At 37.7% G+C, this 17513-nt stretch overlaps 3 protein-coding genes across 4 annotated transcripts in view; 1 reads left to right on the top strand and 2 right to left on the bottom strand.

Annotated features, from left to right (window-relative positions):
• Window positions 1-4727: 4727 nt before the first annotated feature.
• On the bottom strand, window positions 4728-6831 carry LOC122315419. Its single transcript, XM_043131294.1, has one exon. It carries the CDS (start codon window positions 6219-6221, stop codon window positions 4983-4985), a length of 1239 nt encoding a protein of 412 aa, XP_042987228.1. The 5' UTR covers window positions 6222-6831; the 3' UTR covers window positions 4728-4982.
• A 2890-nt stretch (window positions 6832-9721) lies between these two features.
• Window positions 9722-11105, top strand: LOC122315594 (mitochondrial uncoupling protein 5-like). Its single transcript, XM_043131596.1, has one exon. The coding sequence runs from the start codon at window positions 10020-10022 to the stop codon at window positions 11004-11006; it is 987 nt and encodes a 328-aa protein (XP_042987530.1). The 5' UTR covers window positions 9722-10019; the 3' UTR covers window positions 11007-11105.
• A 359-nt stretch (window positions 11106-11464) lies between these two features.
• Window positions 11465-17513, bottom strand: part of LOC122315593 (rho GTPase-activating protein REN1-like) — a 54176-nt gene continuing 48127 nt past the window's right edge. Inside the window, exons 18-24 of one of the 2 annotated variants that reach the window (XR_006244066.1) lie at window positions 15912-15972; window positions 15741-15824; window positions 15403-15504; window positions 15156-15325; window positions 14189-14252; window positions 13163-13416; window positions 12265-12403 (exon numbers count right to left, since the gene is read on the bottom strand). Coding sequence is in view for 1 of the 2 variants with exons in the window: in XM_043131595.1 (XP_042987529.1) it covers window positions 12251-12403; window positions 14189-14252; window positions 15156-15325; window positions 15403-15504; window positions 15741-15824; window positions 15912-15972 (634 nt within the window). In the remaining variant the exon portion in view is untranslated. Of the gene's footprint in view, window positions 12404-13162; window positions 13417-14188; window positions 14253-15155; window positions 15326-15402; window positions 15505-15740; window positions 15825-15911; window positions 15973-17513 lie in introns of both variants that reach the window. The other variant, XM_043131595.1, reaches the window with a different exon arrangement.

The following is a 17513-nucleotide window of genomic DNA, read 5'->3' on the forward strand; positions in this document are numbered from 1 at the left end:
TAAGAAAGTGCCCAAAATACTCTTACAAGAAATTGGTGGAAAAACGAACCCACAACTTCCATTGGCGAAGCCAGTAGTTCAAACACAAGAAAAAATCTTACACGAACAACACCATGGCCATTTCGAGTTTACAGAAATCTTAATGCTACAAAATCATCAGCACCCAACAACATTTTCCAAAACTAAAACCCATTTACAATCAGTTCCAAGTGGGCAAGATAACACCTACCAGAAACAGAAAATAAGGACCCTTGGAGACAGCTCGGGAGAAGCTAGATGCACGAAGAAGATAAAAAGCTTTTAACTCTCTAAACTGGTTTTTACTCTCTCTCTCTCTCTCTCTCTCTCTCTCTCTCTCTCTCTCTCTCTCTCTCTCTCTCTCTCTTCGCAGCTCGGGAGAAAGCTTTTTGAAATGACGAAGAAAACGCAACTGGATGAAGAAGACGCAGCTCTGGTTTTTACTAAATGCTAGACGCCTCGTGAAGAAGAAGATCCCCAACTAGAAGATACAGATTCATATCTTTGGTTTTTTTTCTCTCTCTCTTCAGATTTCGCATAACATTTTCTCTCTTTGCTTTTCATTTCTCTTCGGTTTTCGCATCACATTTTCTCTCTCTGGTTTTCCTTTTTAGCTTCTCACGTTTGGTTTCCCGCTTATGTAAAGTTTCTTTTTATCATTTATTCATTACATTTAATTAAACGCCACGTCACAGAAAAAAACAAATGAGGCCGCGGCGGGGACGCGTTGGCGGTTGCCTATAGAATTTCTCAGGCGAGGAGAGTAGGCCCAACATGACACGGCACAGCTAGGGCCCGAGGCATCCGCCGAGGAATTATAATTCGCAAGTAAAAGAATCCATTAGCAAGCGATGGCTCAACTGCTCAAATTGATTTATGCCTCAAGGTTAGATATAGGGGTATTTAATTTAAATTCGAGAAAAATATAATAGAATTAGTAGTACAGAGTTACTCATTTGATTGTGTACCAAGTATAAGGGAATTTGTAATTAAGTTCCATTTGCATGCAGTAGTAATATCTAATTAAATAGTGAACAAATTAAGAAAACTAAAATGGAATAAGAGATCCAAGGTCATTGGACCAGTTGGCATAAGGCTTGGTTTTCAAATGGGAGAATAAGGGAGTTTGAGGTCTCCAAAAGGAAGAACAAGATTCGAACTCCCTATATAAAAAGAAGAAGGAAAACACTACTTCCAACGAGTAATGTCAACGATTTCGTTTACCAGTTCCTTGGTTTTTAGTTAATGGTTAAGAAGTGTTTTTAAATGAATTTGTAATTTTTTTTTTTTTAACTTTTTGGCTATTCAGTGAGGATCCTATGTGAATGGAAAAAATATAGTTGCAAGCATAATTGTGCATTAATCTGTGCACCAATATGATGTGATTGGTCAAAAAGTAAATTTTATTAAAAACAATGTTAATTTAAATTTTAAGTATGAATAAATCAGTATTGGTATATAGATTAGTGCGCGACTGTATTTATATAACTCATGTGAATGTAGCATCACCAAACCATAAAAAAAAGAAAAAAAAAATAAAGAACTTTCGATCCGTAGCACCGGCCGCCGAGCGATAGGAAATAACATAGAAACCTCCCAATATTTTCACTGGAAACAAATTAAATAATCGTCCTCACCAGTGTTCATCATCACCATCTTGCATATAATAAAATATGAGGCGCGAAAATATTCTACAAGTCAAACAAACGTGACTGAGTAAATTCAAACCCCACAGAATAATATATAAATTAATTTATTAATTTAGAGTAGTTATATATATTCTATTATAATAAGTGATTATCTAACTATAAATAGTAACTTTTGTTATTGTTTTGTTAATTTTCTTGTTTTTCTGTTAAGTCCTGTTTTATCAAAAGACCCTTAAGACTTTGACCATTTGACGTGTAGTTTCCTTATAGATCAATTTAATGAAGGATCCTATTTTATCAAAAAATCCTTAATAGCCTTGTAGCTTACATGAATCGACGTATCTTTTTCATGTCCCTTTTGTTCTAATAGTGTACTTATTTTCCTTTCTTTTTGTTTCAATTTTTTTAAATAAAAAAAATTAAAATGACTTTATTCTTTAGAACAGAAACGCTTTAGAGCATTCTCATTGTAAAATTTAATTTTTAGTAAATTTAATTAATAAAATACTTAAAACACTCAATATATAATATTAATTATTAATTCAGTTAGAATATAATTATTAATATTAATATTTAATATTATTAATTTGATTAGAATATAATTATTATTAATATTTTAATTAGTAGAACTATAAAATGTGATAAAATTAAAAATTAAAAAATTAATAATATTTTATTATTATATAGAGAGTAAGCAGATAATCCAATATGGATGCAGATCAATGCTCATATTTTGCTAAAGTTTAGATTTTTTTTTTAACTTTTTGGCTATTCAGTGAGGATCCTATGTGAATGGAAAAAAAAGAAATAAAGAACTTTCGATCCATAGCGCCGGCCGCCAAGTGATAGGAAATAACATAGAAACCTCCCAATATCTTCACTGGAAACAAATTAAATAATCGTCCTGACCAGTGTTCATCATCACCATCTTGCATATAATAAAATATGAGGCGCGAAAATATTCTACAAGTGAAACAAACGTGACTAAGTAAATTCAAACCCCACAGAATAATATATAAATTAATTTATTAATTTAGAGTAGTTATATATATTCTATTATAATAAGTGATTATCTAACTATAAATAGTAACTTTTGTTATTTTTTTGTTAATTTTCTTGTTTTTCTGTTAAGTCCTGTTTTATCAAAAGACCCTTAAGACTTTGACCATTTGACGTGTAGTTTCCTTATAAATCAATTTAATAAAGGATCCTATTTTATCAAAAAATCCTTAATAGCCCTGTAGCTTACATGAATCGACGTATCTTTTTCATGTCCCTTTTGTTCTAACAATGTACTTATTTTCCTTTCTTTTTGTTTCAAATTTTCTAAATAAAAAAAATTAAAATGACTTTATTCTTTAGAACAAAAACACTTTAGAGCATTCTCATTGTAAAATTCAATTTTTAGTAAATTTAACTAATAAAATACTTAAAACACTCAATATATAATATTAATTATTAATTCAATTAGAATATAATTATTAATATTAATATTTAATATTATTAATTTGATTAGAATATAATTATTATTAATATTTTAATTAATAGAACTATAAAATGTGATAAAAATAAAAATTAAAAAATTATTAAATTAATAATATTTTATTATTATATAGAGAGTAAGCAGATAATCCAATATGGATGCAGATCAATGCTCATATTTTGCTAAAGTTTAGATTTTTTTTATCTTTATTTTTTGCATTTTTTAACCTTATATTTTTTTCCCAAATAAATAATTTACTGACTTTTTTATTTTTTTAATTATTTAAATTATTATGTCACATGCATACCAGAGTTAATGGAGCTGTTCCCTAGTGTGTACATACATACATATATATATATATATATGTATATGGAAAAGAAAAATGCTGGATGCAAGCGCCGGGTGTAATCGACTTCTCTCCTCAGAACCAATTCTTCCATTTCCCTCCTCTCTCTGCTTCTCTCAAGTCCACGCTTGCCATTCTCCTCAGATCCCATTTCCTTTATTTCCTTCCTCAGATCCATTGAAGGTTAGCTCTCCTTTTCCCCTCCCTTTGAAAAATTCTTTGTCTCCCCCCATTATCTTCCCCAACTCCCTTCGAAGACCAGAAAGTGAGAAAGGGGCTTTCGTTTCAATATGCTTTTGTTTCCTTCGAAATCCCCTACCCCTTCATCTCGAACCTCGAATCATCTGCGTCTGTTTTCAACAAAGCAAAGGTTGCGATGGTTGTCTTGGTCTTCAAATCCAGGTCTTCAAGCTTCATCTCGCAGTAATGCTTTGGCCCTCGTCGTGATCCATGGGGGTAGAGTGTTGTGGGCGGTGGGATTTTTCTGGTAATGAAATGTGAAGAATCGAGACGTTTGAAACCCTAACCTCTTCTTCCCCTATCTTCTCTCTCAACTACGGTTTACAAAATTAAAGTAAATTTTGAAACCTTGAAACAGAGTCCACGGAGTGGCTCCTCGTTTGGAGTTGTCCTCCGCCAGAATAGGCGCCTCCAAGGAATGGGAAGAAGATGGAAGGGGCAACATGAACATCTTAAAAACTCGGGCAACAGCTTTAAAGCTTCAATTAATTCAATTAAGTTGGACAACATGAACATCTTAAAAAGCTTCAACGATTTCAATAAAATCTATCAGAAAGCTATGGCCTCTAAACAATCTTCTCTGCTATTAATCAAAGCCAACTGACATCGCATAATAGTTTTTAGATAATTAAAAAAAAAACACAGAATCCACTACAAGTATCAAGTTGCGACGAGGCTACTTCTCGATATCGATAGCTTGGATTGAATGGGAAGAAGGCTGCAATGATGTTAGTTGAGACTCGGTTTTTGTTCTCTTTGAACGAAATGGAAAGTAGATGGCAAGCGTGGACTTGAGAGAATAGCAAGTGTGAGATTTTTTTTTTAATAGATGCTGACGTCAGCTGACTATACGGTGACTGTAACCGGAGACTATATGTAGGAAAGCCCTATGGAAAAATCTAAGCGCATAAATCCAAGCAGCAAGCTCGCTTGCTAGGAACGTCATTTGGAACTTTCTCACTTGTAAATAGGGAAGCGATCGAGGAGATGATTAGCAATCAAATTGCATTGGCGCGATTGATAGCCAAACAACAGATCATCAACAAGTACCATGCACGTACACTCAACACAAACGGACAAAATACAAACGCACAATGCAAAAATATAAACCCGTACAACCAAATAATTCCCAGAAATATGACAAATATATGTAAGAACTGCATGATCTTTGCTTGCTACGTTGATGATGATCACCTACCTCTCTCTCTCTCTGAAATTAATCTTCGTTCTGCATGTAGCATGCATGTCAACCCCACCACTGGTGCACCGCAACACCTTCATCCCTCAGCCGTCCGTACAGTGCCAAGCATTCCCAGTAAGCCCTTCGGCTTCTATATTTGTTTTCATTCTTCCTACTAGTGTGACCTTGTGGCTTGCATTCCAAGAAAAGCTCGTCCACCAACCTTATCGCCTTGCTCTTCACCATCTCCTCCACTACTTCAGCCTCTGACTTCATCACCACATACTCCTCGTCTCTTACATTCTTCTTCAACCACTCCGACATCCCGATTTGCGGGACCTCCTTGCCTTCCGTCACTGTCTCGATCTTGTACATCTCGAAGTCCTTATTCCTTGTCGGATAATGCTTTGCGAACCAATTAGTTCCGCTACCGCCTTCCTTCTCTGGCAATCCAACGTCTATGAACACACGCCGTGGGTAGCTTTCGAGGTTGTCGCCCATTAGATCAGGAAGGTACCTGGTTCGTTTCAAATAGCGGCTTGATTTCCCTGAAGCTGCCCGTGGCGGCTCAAGGAGAACGTCTTCGAGGTTCTGGAGCGCAGCCTTTTTCGCTTCCGATGTCTCCCCACATAGCTTTCTTTTTGTGGCCAAATTGAGTTCAGCAAGACCGGTTTTCTTCATGGCCACGACGGTCGACTCGAAGCGACGGCTGATGTAGACGAGTTTATAGTTGGACGGCCCGTTCAATGTAACCAATGGATTTTCACCGAGCTTAATGGCGACAATGCCGCCTATCTTGAGGGTCCGGTCGATGAAATCTGCGGCAGCTGGGAAGTTAGATGTCCACGCGAAGTCAAAAGTTTCGCTCTGAATCGAGCTCTGTCGCTCCAAATTCGTGATGGAGATGACGTCCATTTCATGGTCCCTTAGAACCTGCAGTGGCCTGTATTTAGCTTCCTCGCCATTGCTTAGGAAAACAGCTTTCTCTCCCACTTTCAGGAGGCCTTCATTTGTCAAATCACGGAAGATCAAAGGCAAATGTCCGAGATTTGTCAGATCGGCTCCAACTTCAGCCTCAGGAGTGACTGGTGAAGAGGCCAAGAATCCTCTAACAATCGACCCTAGCCGTGGGAAAGAAACAATGAGCAACGCCAAAACCAAGGAGCGCAAGAGAAGTTTCAAAATCTTGGAGCCGGAGAGCCTGCAGATGACTAAATATCGAGCATCATGGTACGATCCAAGCCCATCTCCGGGAAAGTGATTGTATTTCTTGCAGAAACCTCGAGCTATGACGTCGATGTCCATATTCGCAAACTCTTTATTGGATGGAGAAGTACGCGCGTAGATGAATACTAGAGTACTACGGTGGCCGGTGGCGTTCTTGTTTTCGTGAGAATGGTGAACCGGAAATAGTGCATAGAAGCGGGGACAGGAAAATATTTGAAACCAAAAGGAAAAAAGAAAAAAAGAAAAAAAAAAAAGAGAAAAACAATATGGTTGCTACTAGCAGAAAGCTTAAGCTATATAGGAGAGGGAGGTTGAGCAGAGCCAAAGAACTTAGCGGGTGCAAAACCTGGCGGCGGTGTGATTTCCACCCACGAGGGCCACACGTGTACTTTGCACTCTAGACCACAACAACATCAATTGTCTCATCCGCTGCACCTCCATTTCTTGATGATCCCCAACGTTGTGCTTTTTAGCGACACATTTGAGATTTCATTTGAGATTTAGCTTTAGAAATTCACACACCACCACCGATCGATCATAACATGCAGAAACAAGGAAACAAGGTAGACAGGTTTTGAATTTTGGTTGATTTCCAGTGTTAGGGTTGCATGCGGAAGGGAGACAAAAATGGTGGGATCGATGGTGGTGCTGGGGGTGAGACGTAGAAGATGAAATAATATATATTTATATATGGGAGAGGAAGATGGAGAGCAGGGTATATTATACAGGAGCTAAATTCGTTTAGGGGAAACGTAAATTATGTATGGTTGGTTCCACGATAAATCAGTTTGGCCATCCGGTTGATGTTTGTTACAAATTTACTCTGTAATCTATAATTGACTTCATGCATGCATGGAGTAGAATTCTCCTACGAAATTGCCGAGCGTTTGTTAGAACGTACGCGAGGTTGGGTTGGCATTGCTTGACTCAAGAGATAACTGGCCGGGTGGCTGTCTTCCAATAAGGATCACTGGATCAGGGTTTTCGATCCCACCCCTCCCCTTAATTTGGACACACACACACGTATACGTATAAATAGTTGAATTGGCCGGTTAGGGATCTATTAATAATTGTTAAAAAAGGGTATCATTTTTTCAGTCTAGCTTCTTGATCACCGGTACATGCATTATCAATAGAGCAGTAATATATGTACTTATAATTTTACTTATATTTTTATTTATAAGACTTATTTTTTTAATTTTCTTTTAAAATTTAAATTTTATGATTTTCAATAATCACTGACATGTAAGTAAAAATATAAATATATGTAGTACTAATCATTATTAGAGAAGAAAAATTCTCCGATATGTAAGAATATTAAATTGTTCGTATAATATATATATCTATATATTGATCGAGGGCATGCACATTCATTATATCCGTACGTGTCTTATTCTTTTCTCTAAAGGTTAATTTGAAATATATATATATATATATATATGCACATATATGCTGGATTACGTCTATTTGAAAATTTAAAAACCTGCCACCAACCCTGGTTGGGCAGGGTGTATTTGGCCACCCCCAGCCCCAGACTAATTCAAATTATATGGCCGACAAAGAGAAAAATATATAAAATGAACTATTTTCTGTCTGGAGAAGTGCTGCAACGATAAAAACATTCTACAAAAGTAAAATTAATTAACATGACTTGTTATGATACATTCTTTGTAATAAAAATAACTATAAAGTCTAATCATGTATCGCATCAAGTTACATTAGTTTATGATTTTACTTGCATGTGATCTTTTTATAATTAAAATATTTCTATTTTTGCCTCCCTTTTAGATAACCATAACTTGAGTGATGGAGGTGTTTCCTCTCCATTTGACAATAACCATATACATAAATGATTTGTACAATCTCCAAATAGACAAGTCCCGTGTAGATATTTATAAAAAAGTAGAAAAAATGTTCTATTTTTAGTGGGACTCACTTTTTTATAAAACGCCTACACGTGACTTGTCTATTTAGGACGTATACTTAGTATTACTCAACCATATATTTATATACTTTGAGAAAAAAAGCATGGAACCGATACTTGATAGCATCTCATACACCAGGGCACACTTGAGTATCTTACAATTTTGTAAATATAATTTTTGTTCTTAAGTTTAAAAAAATTATTTTAATTTTTGTGTTTTATTTTGAAATTTGTAAAAGTTGTAATTATTAGATAATTATTAGATAAATAAGTTAAAAATTAAAAAAAAATTGCGTTTAAATAATTTTTTAGAGGAAAATCGTGACAAATCTTAATTAGAAGCTTTGAGAATTTCTCATCACATCTTAATTACCCAAAACATGGAATTCTATCTCTAGTGGTGATTGATTTCCTACGGATATCCCTTGTAGATGGAGGCCTATACAGATAACCCTTAATTTGGAGGGTCGTGACTTTTAATAGTGGTAATTCTTGGAAGAGATGGTTGGGACATGATAAAGCTTTCTAAGAGGTAATTAAAATCGTTGAATATTTTATTGTGCATCAAACGGTGGGGGTGGCTCTCACTTCCCACCATTCCCGACCGCGAGAACATTAGTGATTGAGGCTGCCATGCAATATGCTCCTCTTATTTTTATTTTTCCTTCTCTAACTTTGAAACAATGATCGATTTACCCATTAACGAAGAATATATCGCTCTTTTCCACTCCCTTCAATTCTAAGAATATTGATTTCCCATTATTAGAATATCGTACGATCGGGCATCGTCAAATGAGATGTTCGCTTCAAGTGGCAAATGAATGAATGGGTCTTTTAGGAATTAGGATCAGTCATTTGCTTTCCGACCATTCAGAGTCATCAGCTTATTCAACTCACTGACTTTGAACTCATCTATGACTCGTAACGGTATCAGTACTACTTTTTAGACTGGATCGTTAATGTCAATCCATCGTCCTTTTCTTTTTTTCTTTTCGTTGACCCTTGGCTATTCTTTTGTTTTCTTATATGCCCTTTCAATTCTTTATTTATTTATTTATTAAACCACCCATTTTCCAACTCCCTCTCAAATCAATAGATAATTGTGACTGGCAGTTTAATAAAGGCGCGCAAGAAAATTCTGAGAAACCAAACTTATTATTTAAAAAAGGAGAAAAGAAAAGTGACTCCAATTAATCGGGGGTTAAGAAAAAGAGAACTTGAATTAGCGTCAAAGTCAAGCTGAGTGAGAGAGCTGGAGCGAGAGCTGGTGGTGCAAGGTTACGTATCAACGTATGGTTTGGTAGTAAGATAAAAATTTTGAGTTTTAAGAAAAATTATTATTATTTTGAGATTTGAAAAAATTAAAAAAAAGTTGAATTATTTATTATTTTTATATAAAAATTTAAAAAAATTATAATGATGAAATAAAAATTTTAAATTTATGATAAAAATTTTAATCAACCAAACCAAACGGCAAACCAAATCAAACTATTGAGTCCTTTAAAAAAAAAAAAAAAAACTATGACTCTGTATATTGAATGGGTCTTGGACTTGGGACCCACGCGCTATACTTCGCTTCCAAGACCTAGCCTGTGTCAGTGTCGCGCTCCACCTCTCTCTATTTTACCCTTGACGCTGCATATATATACAGTTGCTCTTACTCTCGGTCCCCAAACTCGGAAGAGTCAGAGCATACCCTTTCATCTCATCGTCGATCGATTCACTCTGCATAGCATATGTCTCAGGAACCTCGCGTACCTAACTCCCTCCATTACCCATCTCCCCGTTTTCAGTGAGAAGGACGCCAACTCCAACTTCTCTTTGTCTGTTAACTCTTTCTCTATCTTTCTGTCTCTCTGTCCTTGCCAATTGGATCTCCGCTCCCCCCGCCGCCCCGCCCAGAAAAGAGACTACCGAAATTGTTTTCCAACGTTCGTACCATTACCGAAGAGATGGGTCTCAAGGGCTTCGTCGAAGGCGGTATTGCTTCCATTGTCGCTGGCTGTTCCACTCACCCTCTGGATCTGATCAAAGTCCGCATGCAACTCCAGGGTGAGAAACTTCACGCTCCCAATCCACTGCCCGTCCAAAGTCTCCGCCCCGCATTGGCTTTCCACCAGCCCTCTGCCACTGTGCCCACCACCAACCTCCATGTCCAACCACAGCTGGCGCCGCCGCTTCGCCTGGGAGGACCCATCTCCGTCGGTGTACGAATTTTCCAGACCGAAGGCGTGGCAGCCTTGTTTTCCGGGGTCTCCGCCACCGTGCTCCGCCAAACACTCTATTCCACCACCCGCATGGGCCTCTACGACGTTCTCAAACACAAGTGGACCGACCCGGATAAGGATCAATTCCCATTGCTGCGCAAAATATCAGCCGGTTTGATTGCCGGAGCTGTCGGTGCGGCCGTCGGAAACCCAGCTGACGTTGCCATGGTCCGAATGCAAGCTGACGGGCGGCTCCCGGCGGCTCAAAGGCGCAACTATGCGAGCGTGATCGATGCGATCACGCGCATGTCGAAGCAGGAAGGCGTGGCAAGCCTATGGCGCGGCTCGGCTCTAACCGTGAATCGTGCCATGATCGTGACGGCTTCGCAGCTGGCGTCGTACGACCAGTTCAAGGAGATGATCTTGGAGAAGCAAGTGATGAACGACGGGTTAGGGACCCACGTGACGGCGAGTTTCGCAGCAGGTTTTGTAGCGGCGGTGGCGTCGAACCCGGTGGACGTGATCAAAACTCGGGTAATGAATATGAAGGTGGAGCCAGGGGCGGCCCCTCCTTACAGTGGGGCCGTGGACTGTGCTATTAAGACGATAAGGGTTGAGGGCCCCATGGCTCTGTACAAGGGGTTTATACCAACTGTATGTAGGCAGGGACCCTTCACGGTGGTACTGTTTGTGACACTTGAGCAAGTCAGGAAGATACTCAAAGAGTTCTAAGAATTGAAAGATTTGTGGACCAAAATACCGGCTTAGAAATTCTATTCAGTCATTATTATTCTAATATTTTCGTACTAGAGGAGTTGAGATGATCATAAAGATGAGTATCCTTTTATATCCACCCAAAAATTAATCAATGCACCATATTCGCATGAGAATCAGATTTTTACCTTAACAACAGTCCCAATTCGTATTTCTCCATCGAGCCATGTTACATTGTTACTCAACCTCCACACACATCTTTTAAAATTTTTTTAATTTTTTTTTTAAATTTAGTCTTCTTAAACTAATTAAATTCTTCTATTCATTGTCAATATTATATATTTGAAACAACAAAAAAAAAAAAAAATTAAAAAAAATATAGTGTGTGAAAGTTATGAATAATAGAAGGTTGAGTAGCTTTTTTCTTGAATGTTAGGTTTGACTTAACTATCATCTTAATGTGAAAAACAGAAAAAGAAAAAGAAAAGGCATCATATATTATTATTAGACAGCTAAAATACGCATCCAAAAAAACGTAATCTAATTTGTTACTCTAATTATTCATCCCGGACCCCCAAGCCTCACCCAAAAAAATTAGGGCTTGAACCTAGGATTTTCGCCTTCAGGTTTAACTTAAGATCACCAAGCAACTCCAGTAAGAATGGATGTTGAATTAAAAAGAAAACACCCCCGGCTGCCTTCGAACAAGCAAAGTTCAGGCATCATAATTACAAATGCTTCAGCTCACATCAAGGAGATGGATGATCTGTACATCATAAGGCTTGGGTGAAGATCAGGCTTGGGCTTGAAATTGGAACCGAACCAAACTCAACCTTGTTCCAATTCTATCCAATGAGTTTCATAATCTCTCAAAGCTATTTGAACCATATTGTCGTCGAAAAAAGGAACATCAAATGCACAAAACAATCACCGAGTGATCATACGAGACCATGCATCATCTAAATTCTAGATATTGTCAATTGGGAGGGGAAAAAAAGATTGGTGCTCTAAAGCCTTGACCTTTTTTTCATACTACGAGACAGCGTATGCCTTCTAATTTTACCGTCCAGGCTGAGGGGATACCGACCTTCTAATCTATTTGCTATCTCTGCCTTGGTTGACCGCCCTGGTTTTTTAAATCTTTCTGGATTTGCAAATGATTGGCGTCAGTTCCCACCTTTGCGGGATTTCACGGGTAATGTGCAATAAGCGCTAATGTTTTCTTCACCTACGTCTAGATCTTGGACAGATTGAACTTCAAATCATTGACCCTTGTCCAGGTTTTGTGCAACTTGACCTGATCTGCGGCCTTTCTCCATCTTTTGGAGTTCATTTGTTACCTGGCTACGCCGTTCCTTCATGAAGTTCAGCCTACTTGTCAACTTCGACAGCGCAGAAGAAGTTGAATTTGCTTCCTGTTGTGCATACAAATAAAAAAGCCGTTATCATCATCATCGACTCCTATCTTGCTAGAGCAGAATATGAAACTGCCAAAGCAGGTTGGCAGTTGAAGAGAATCAGCCAATTCGAGTCTGAATAGAAATTTAAATTCATATTCCACATATGCTAAAACCATCTCGTCGTCGTCAAAACAGCAGCAGCAGCACCAAAAACAACATAAATAACGATAGTCTTGTTATTACTATCATTAAGAACTAGCAGAAAAAAAAACCCTCATTTCGTTGGGATATCATGACTTCCAATCGTTATCAGCAGAGGAGATTTGGGATACAAGCAGTGCCTTGTTCAAAAATGGGGAATGCAGCATAGATTTATGAAATGAAGCATCAGAATCATGGAACAACCCAAGATGAATGATCAGTGGTAACTAACTTCTATTGACTTCGTGGCTTGTGGGAGAAATTATATCACTACCAAAACTTCAGACCGATTATGGAACAGATGCAAAACTCAGAAAATGATAAAGTTCGAGTTCATATTTCATGGAAAGAGCTTCTTCCTTCTTAGAGATGTGTTTGCTTATGCTCAAAATGATGAGCAGTGTTGAGCTGCTACGCTCCATTCTTCCTCACAAGAAAAATCTGGTCTGGCTATGAGAGATTACATGAGTCATGATGGACGAATAATGATGGATATTGACCCCACGAGAAGTTATTTCACGATGATTGTAATAGGTTGACACATAAAAGACGTAAAATTCATGGTCATCCTACCAAAAGGGAGAAGAAGACTTTCAGGAGGTGTAGCCCAGCCCTGTGCTCACTACCACTTCGACAGCAGGGATGACACTTCCCAGTTGTTCTACTTCTGACATTCCGACACTGGAACCACCCACCACTGTGTCCTACTCTTTTGGGCAGGAAATGTAGCTACATATGTACCTGCCACTGATTATCTGATGATCCTGGATCCTTGATTGAAGAGCCTTGATCACAATGCACTTTCTACTCTATTTCCTTCCTATTATCTATTTTCAAACAGAAAAAAAGATTTAGAAAAGCCAATGGTTCTCTCATCCGATTAGGCCAGAGAGAATGATTGGTGGACTGGTGGTACCCGATTCAAGAAGAAGGGTTGACTCAAACCAAGCCCATCAAACCACACGTCCAATGACTCTGAATTTAATTTGGCATGAACCACCCCCCCCCCCCCCCCCCCCCCCCCCCCCCCCCTCGGGGTTCCCAAAAAAAAAAAAAAAGAACGAGCACACCATTTTGTTCCAGATAGTTCAGGTTCTTTCAAATAGAAAACACTAGAATATTGAGTTTAAGACATTTGATTAGCAGAATAGCAACTAGACCTGACCTTTTACAAAGGAAGGATTAAGGTTTCCAAAATAGACTATCCTCTGGCATATCAAAGATTCCTTTTATTTTCTAGTATTTTTCTCTCTAATGAATAATGAGGGCATCTGAAATCTCAAGATTCCAAGAATCAAACCAGACAGTTATTAGATTTTCTTGTGTGATACAGAATACAGTAATTTTTTCTGCCATTCTTTTTTATTTTTTTCTTTTGTATACGACCCATGATATGGACTATGCCTTGCTTATTAAATAAGTTGTTGATTACTTGTAGAAAGAAGTATTTGGGAAAAACAATTACATAAAGCCGGAGTTGATAAATGATCCGAATCCCATGAAGAACAAATGGCTAAGCTCTAATTTGGTATTTCTTACAAAGGTATCTCAAATGCTAAATGAATTTACCTTACTTCTTACTCATCAAACAAAACTTACCTTACTTCTTGACCTTTCAACATGTGAAGCGGCCATGGCTTCGGTATCCTTCTGTTTATCTTTCCTGTACCCAAATTTCAGACGAATAAAAACAAAGAGGATCAAACTAAAACATATTACCAAAAGCTGAGTACAAAGAACCAGCCTTGTGAGTGAGCAATAAAGGGGCCATGTTAAGTTCAGACCCCCCAAGTATCCTGAAAATTTCTTATACCTATTGGTAATTTAAGGAAAGGAAACTAATTCTTGCACGTTCAAACTCTGTTAACTCCTTGTTATGCCCTTTCTAATTCATGGACAATAACCAATAATAACCTTGAATTAGTTGAAGTCCTAGGGTGTGCAAGCACCGCTCACTCCCTTCAAAAAAAGTGGCTAAATCTAGGATCCACATGAAAAAATAATTTTTTTTAATGGTGGTCCCCACTTTTTTTCAAAGGGAGTGCGCGGAGTTTGCACACTCAAGGACTATATCTAGCATTACTCAATGGCATATACCCTTCACATGAGTGAAAGAATTCCACAGACTACAAATAAAGCAAAAGTGAATTTTCCAGATTAAAATCATATAAATGCTATAAGAACAAAGGGCAATAATATTTCATAATGAGTCAGCATATACATTCTAATTTGTTTCAGCACAGAAATACATCATAATGTTCCATATGGTTGTGTTGCAGGCTGGTCATGTCGTTCCTCTCTTTGAATTTAGAGGTCAGGGATCTAATCCACGATGGGTATACATCTATGGGATTAAGATTGACCACGAAACTCAACCAACCCAAACAAATGTTTCTGGCTCCACCACGTGGGTGGGTAAACTTATTTAAAGACAAGTGTAGTATGAATGTTATACCATAAGTTTTGCATTGTTTAAATGCAACACCAAAATTTTAGAAACATTCTTGAACAATTATCAGACAGAAACCAATGCAGCAAGATATTCAACCACCAAAGGAAATCTTACATTTTTTCTTGATGATTTGGAGTTTGTTGGGGTTGATTGTGCGAAGCATGCATAGAACAATAGTTCTGTTTGCTTTCATGATTAAGCTGTGATTCTAGCTTATCAACATGCTGCTTCAAATTGATGACATCAGCCTCCACCCTAGCTATTTCCTCAAGCTCTGCCTTCGTCTTTGGCACAGTTGCAAGTTAAAAATTGATCTTAAATAATTATGGCATACCACCAGTTAAATGTGTGGTAGACTAACCTTTTCATCAATAGTGGCTAAAGCAGGTAAATGCACACTTCCTGCTTCAAGAGTTGTCCGCAAGTCTCTTTCCTTTCGCAACTGCTCCTGTAGTCTTGCGACCTAAAGGTACAATAACATTGTCACAATAAGGCCTCCTGGGTCAAGCTTGGTATCTACCAAAGACATCACTGGCTGCAACTAGTTTGTTAATGATATTCAATTAAAAGCAATGCATTGGAGGGGGCAAAAGAAAAGCATTCAGAACGCTTAGATTGAGTGCAATGCAGTACATATGTTCTTTTAGGAAAAAAGAACATAAAAGGAAAAGAAAAAGAAACTAGAGTATTGGAAACTACATCTTGCTCAAGAGCTAGGCGACGCTCATGCAAGGCCTTCTTTCGCCTTTCCAGACTGGCTTGCAGAACTGCATTTCCTTTAGTCTGCATAGCAAAAAAATAATTCACATGAAAATTCCCCAAGCAATTTCATACAAGGGATACCTTAGAAGAAAAATATTTTGAGTCTACCTCTTCTGCAATTCTGTTTAGCAATTCTATTTGAGTGGCTTCAAGTCTCTGGATTTCAACTCTACATATGCAACAAATGAAAAGAAAATTAGATGCATCGAACAATTGGAGCCAATTAAAAGCCATTATCACTGAAGAGGTGTCATTGGAAGCAGGAAAATACAGATTTTGCTTTTCCAAATAATACCTACCCAATGGAACTGAAAAAGGAATATCACAATTAATAGAACAAGAGAAGATGAACACAAAACTGGTAAGTGTTAGGACCTAATTTCCAACACTCTAACAACCACCATTCACTTTACAGTCGGGGTAATACATTGAAAGCCAAAAGCATTAATATAGGACTCAAACCCTTTATTTGAATCTAATTCCTGAAAAATGAAGGGGACTATCAAGTTTTAGAATATTTTTTGTTTCCTTTCTTTCAATGTATATTTAAATTAGATCTACAACATTCCAACCATGAATAACTTATGGCTTTAATATCAGGACACTGTCCATATTTGTTGACTATCTATAAAACACAGAGGTACTAAAAGAAAGAAAAAAGTGGACTTTTCCTACCAAAACATCGCCCCTTGAACTAGATATCTATTAATAAGTCATTTATAGGCAATTCAATCTCTCACTTTGTTGTAAAAAACTAAATTGACCTGTTTTGGCTTGGCTTAAGTACTTGCATATTCGGTAGAGTGGGATTTGACTAGAACTCTACTAATAAATCGTTTATAGGTAATCCCATCATCACTATTTTGTGAAAGACAAAATTTACCAATTTTGGCTTGGCTCAAGTACCTCCATACAGAGTGGAATTTGACAATGGGATTGACTCGGTGATTATAAAAGTACATTTTAGAAATTCATTAACTATGGTCATACTTGAACTAGAGAGACCTAAATTCACTTTGGTCGCATAAAATATTTCAGTTTTGTTGAAGGATAGTTAAGAACAGAAAAGAAAAGTATTGATCTAAGATCAGTGATCTGATAGCATGTTTATCCTGAGGTTAAGAGAGGTCTTCTCTCCTCTAATTATAAGGCACTTCAATAACACAATTTTTGTCCCTTCCCCTCACATCAAGGTGGGTCTAACAAGTGGGGTTAACCATTCATATGAGAAGTGGGAGCACTACTTCAAGGATAACTAGTAATTGCCTCTCTCTCTCTCTCTCTCTCTCTCTCTCTCTCTCTCTCTCTCTCTCTCTCTCTCTCTCTCTCTCTCTCTCTCTCTCTCTCTCTCATACACACGCATATTGACCTAGGATCAGTGATCTGATGGCATGTTAATCCAGAGGTTAAGAGAGGTCCTCTCTCCCCTTCAACCGTATCATTAAGAAGCTCGAAAGTCGAAACTATTATCTCTTTTCTCCAGTAACTATTAGGCACTCCAAGAACACACTTTTCCCCTCACGTCAAAGTGGGTCAAACAAGAGAGGTTGAGCACTCATATCAGACATCGTAGCACTACTTCAAGGATAACTAGTAATTCTCTCTCTCTTTCTCTCTCTCTCTCTCCCCCACACACTTGACAAAGACTGTATTTAACCTGTCTATAATGGTGTCTCAAACACACAACACATTAATCTCTTGAACTAAAAA

This window comes from Carya illinoinensis, chromosome 7 (assembly GCF_018687715.1).
Source record: "Carya illinoinensis cultivar Pawnee chromosome 7, C.illinoinensisPawnee_v1, whole genome shotgun sequence".
In the NCBI taxonomy this organism is placed as follows: Eukaryota; Viridiplantae; Streptophyta; class Magnoliopsida; order Fagales; family Juglandaceae; genus Carya; species Carya illinoinensis.

Coding starts and splice junctions, on each gene's coding strand:
- LOC122315419 (XM_043131294.1), bottom strand. CDS start 6,221: ATGGACATCGACGTCATAGCTCGAGGTTTCTGCAAGAAATACAATCAC.
- LOC122315594 (XM_043131596.1), top strand. CDS start 10,020: ATGGGTCTCAAGGGCTTCGTCGAAGGCGGTATTGCTTCCATTGTCGCT.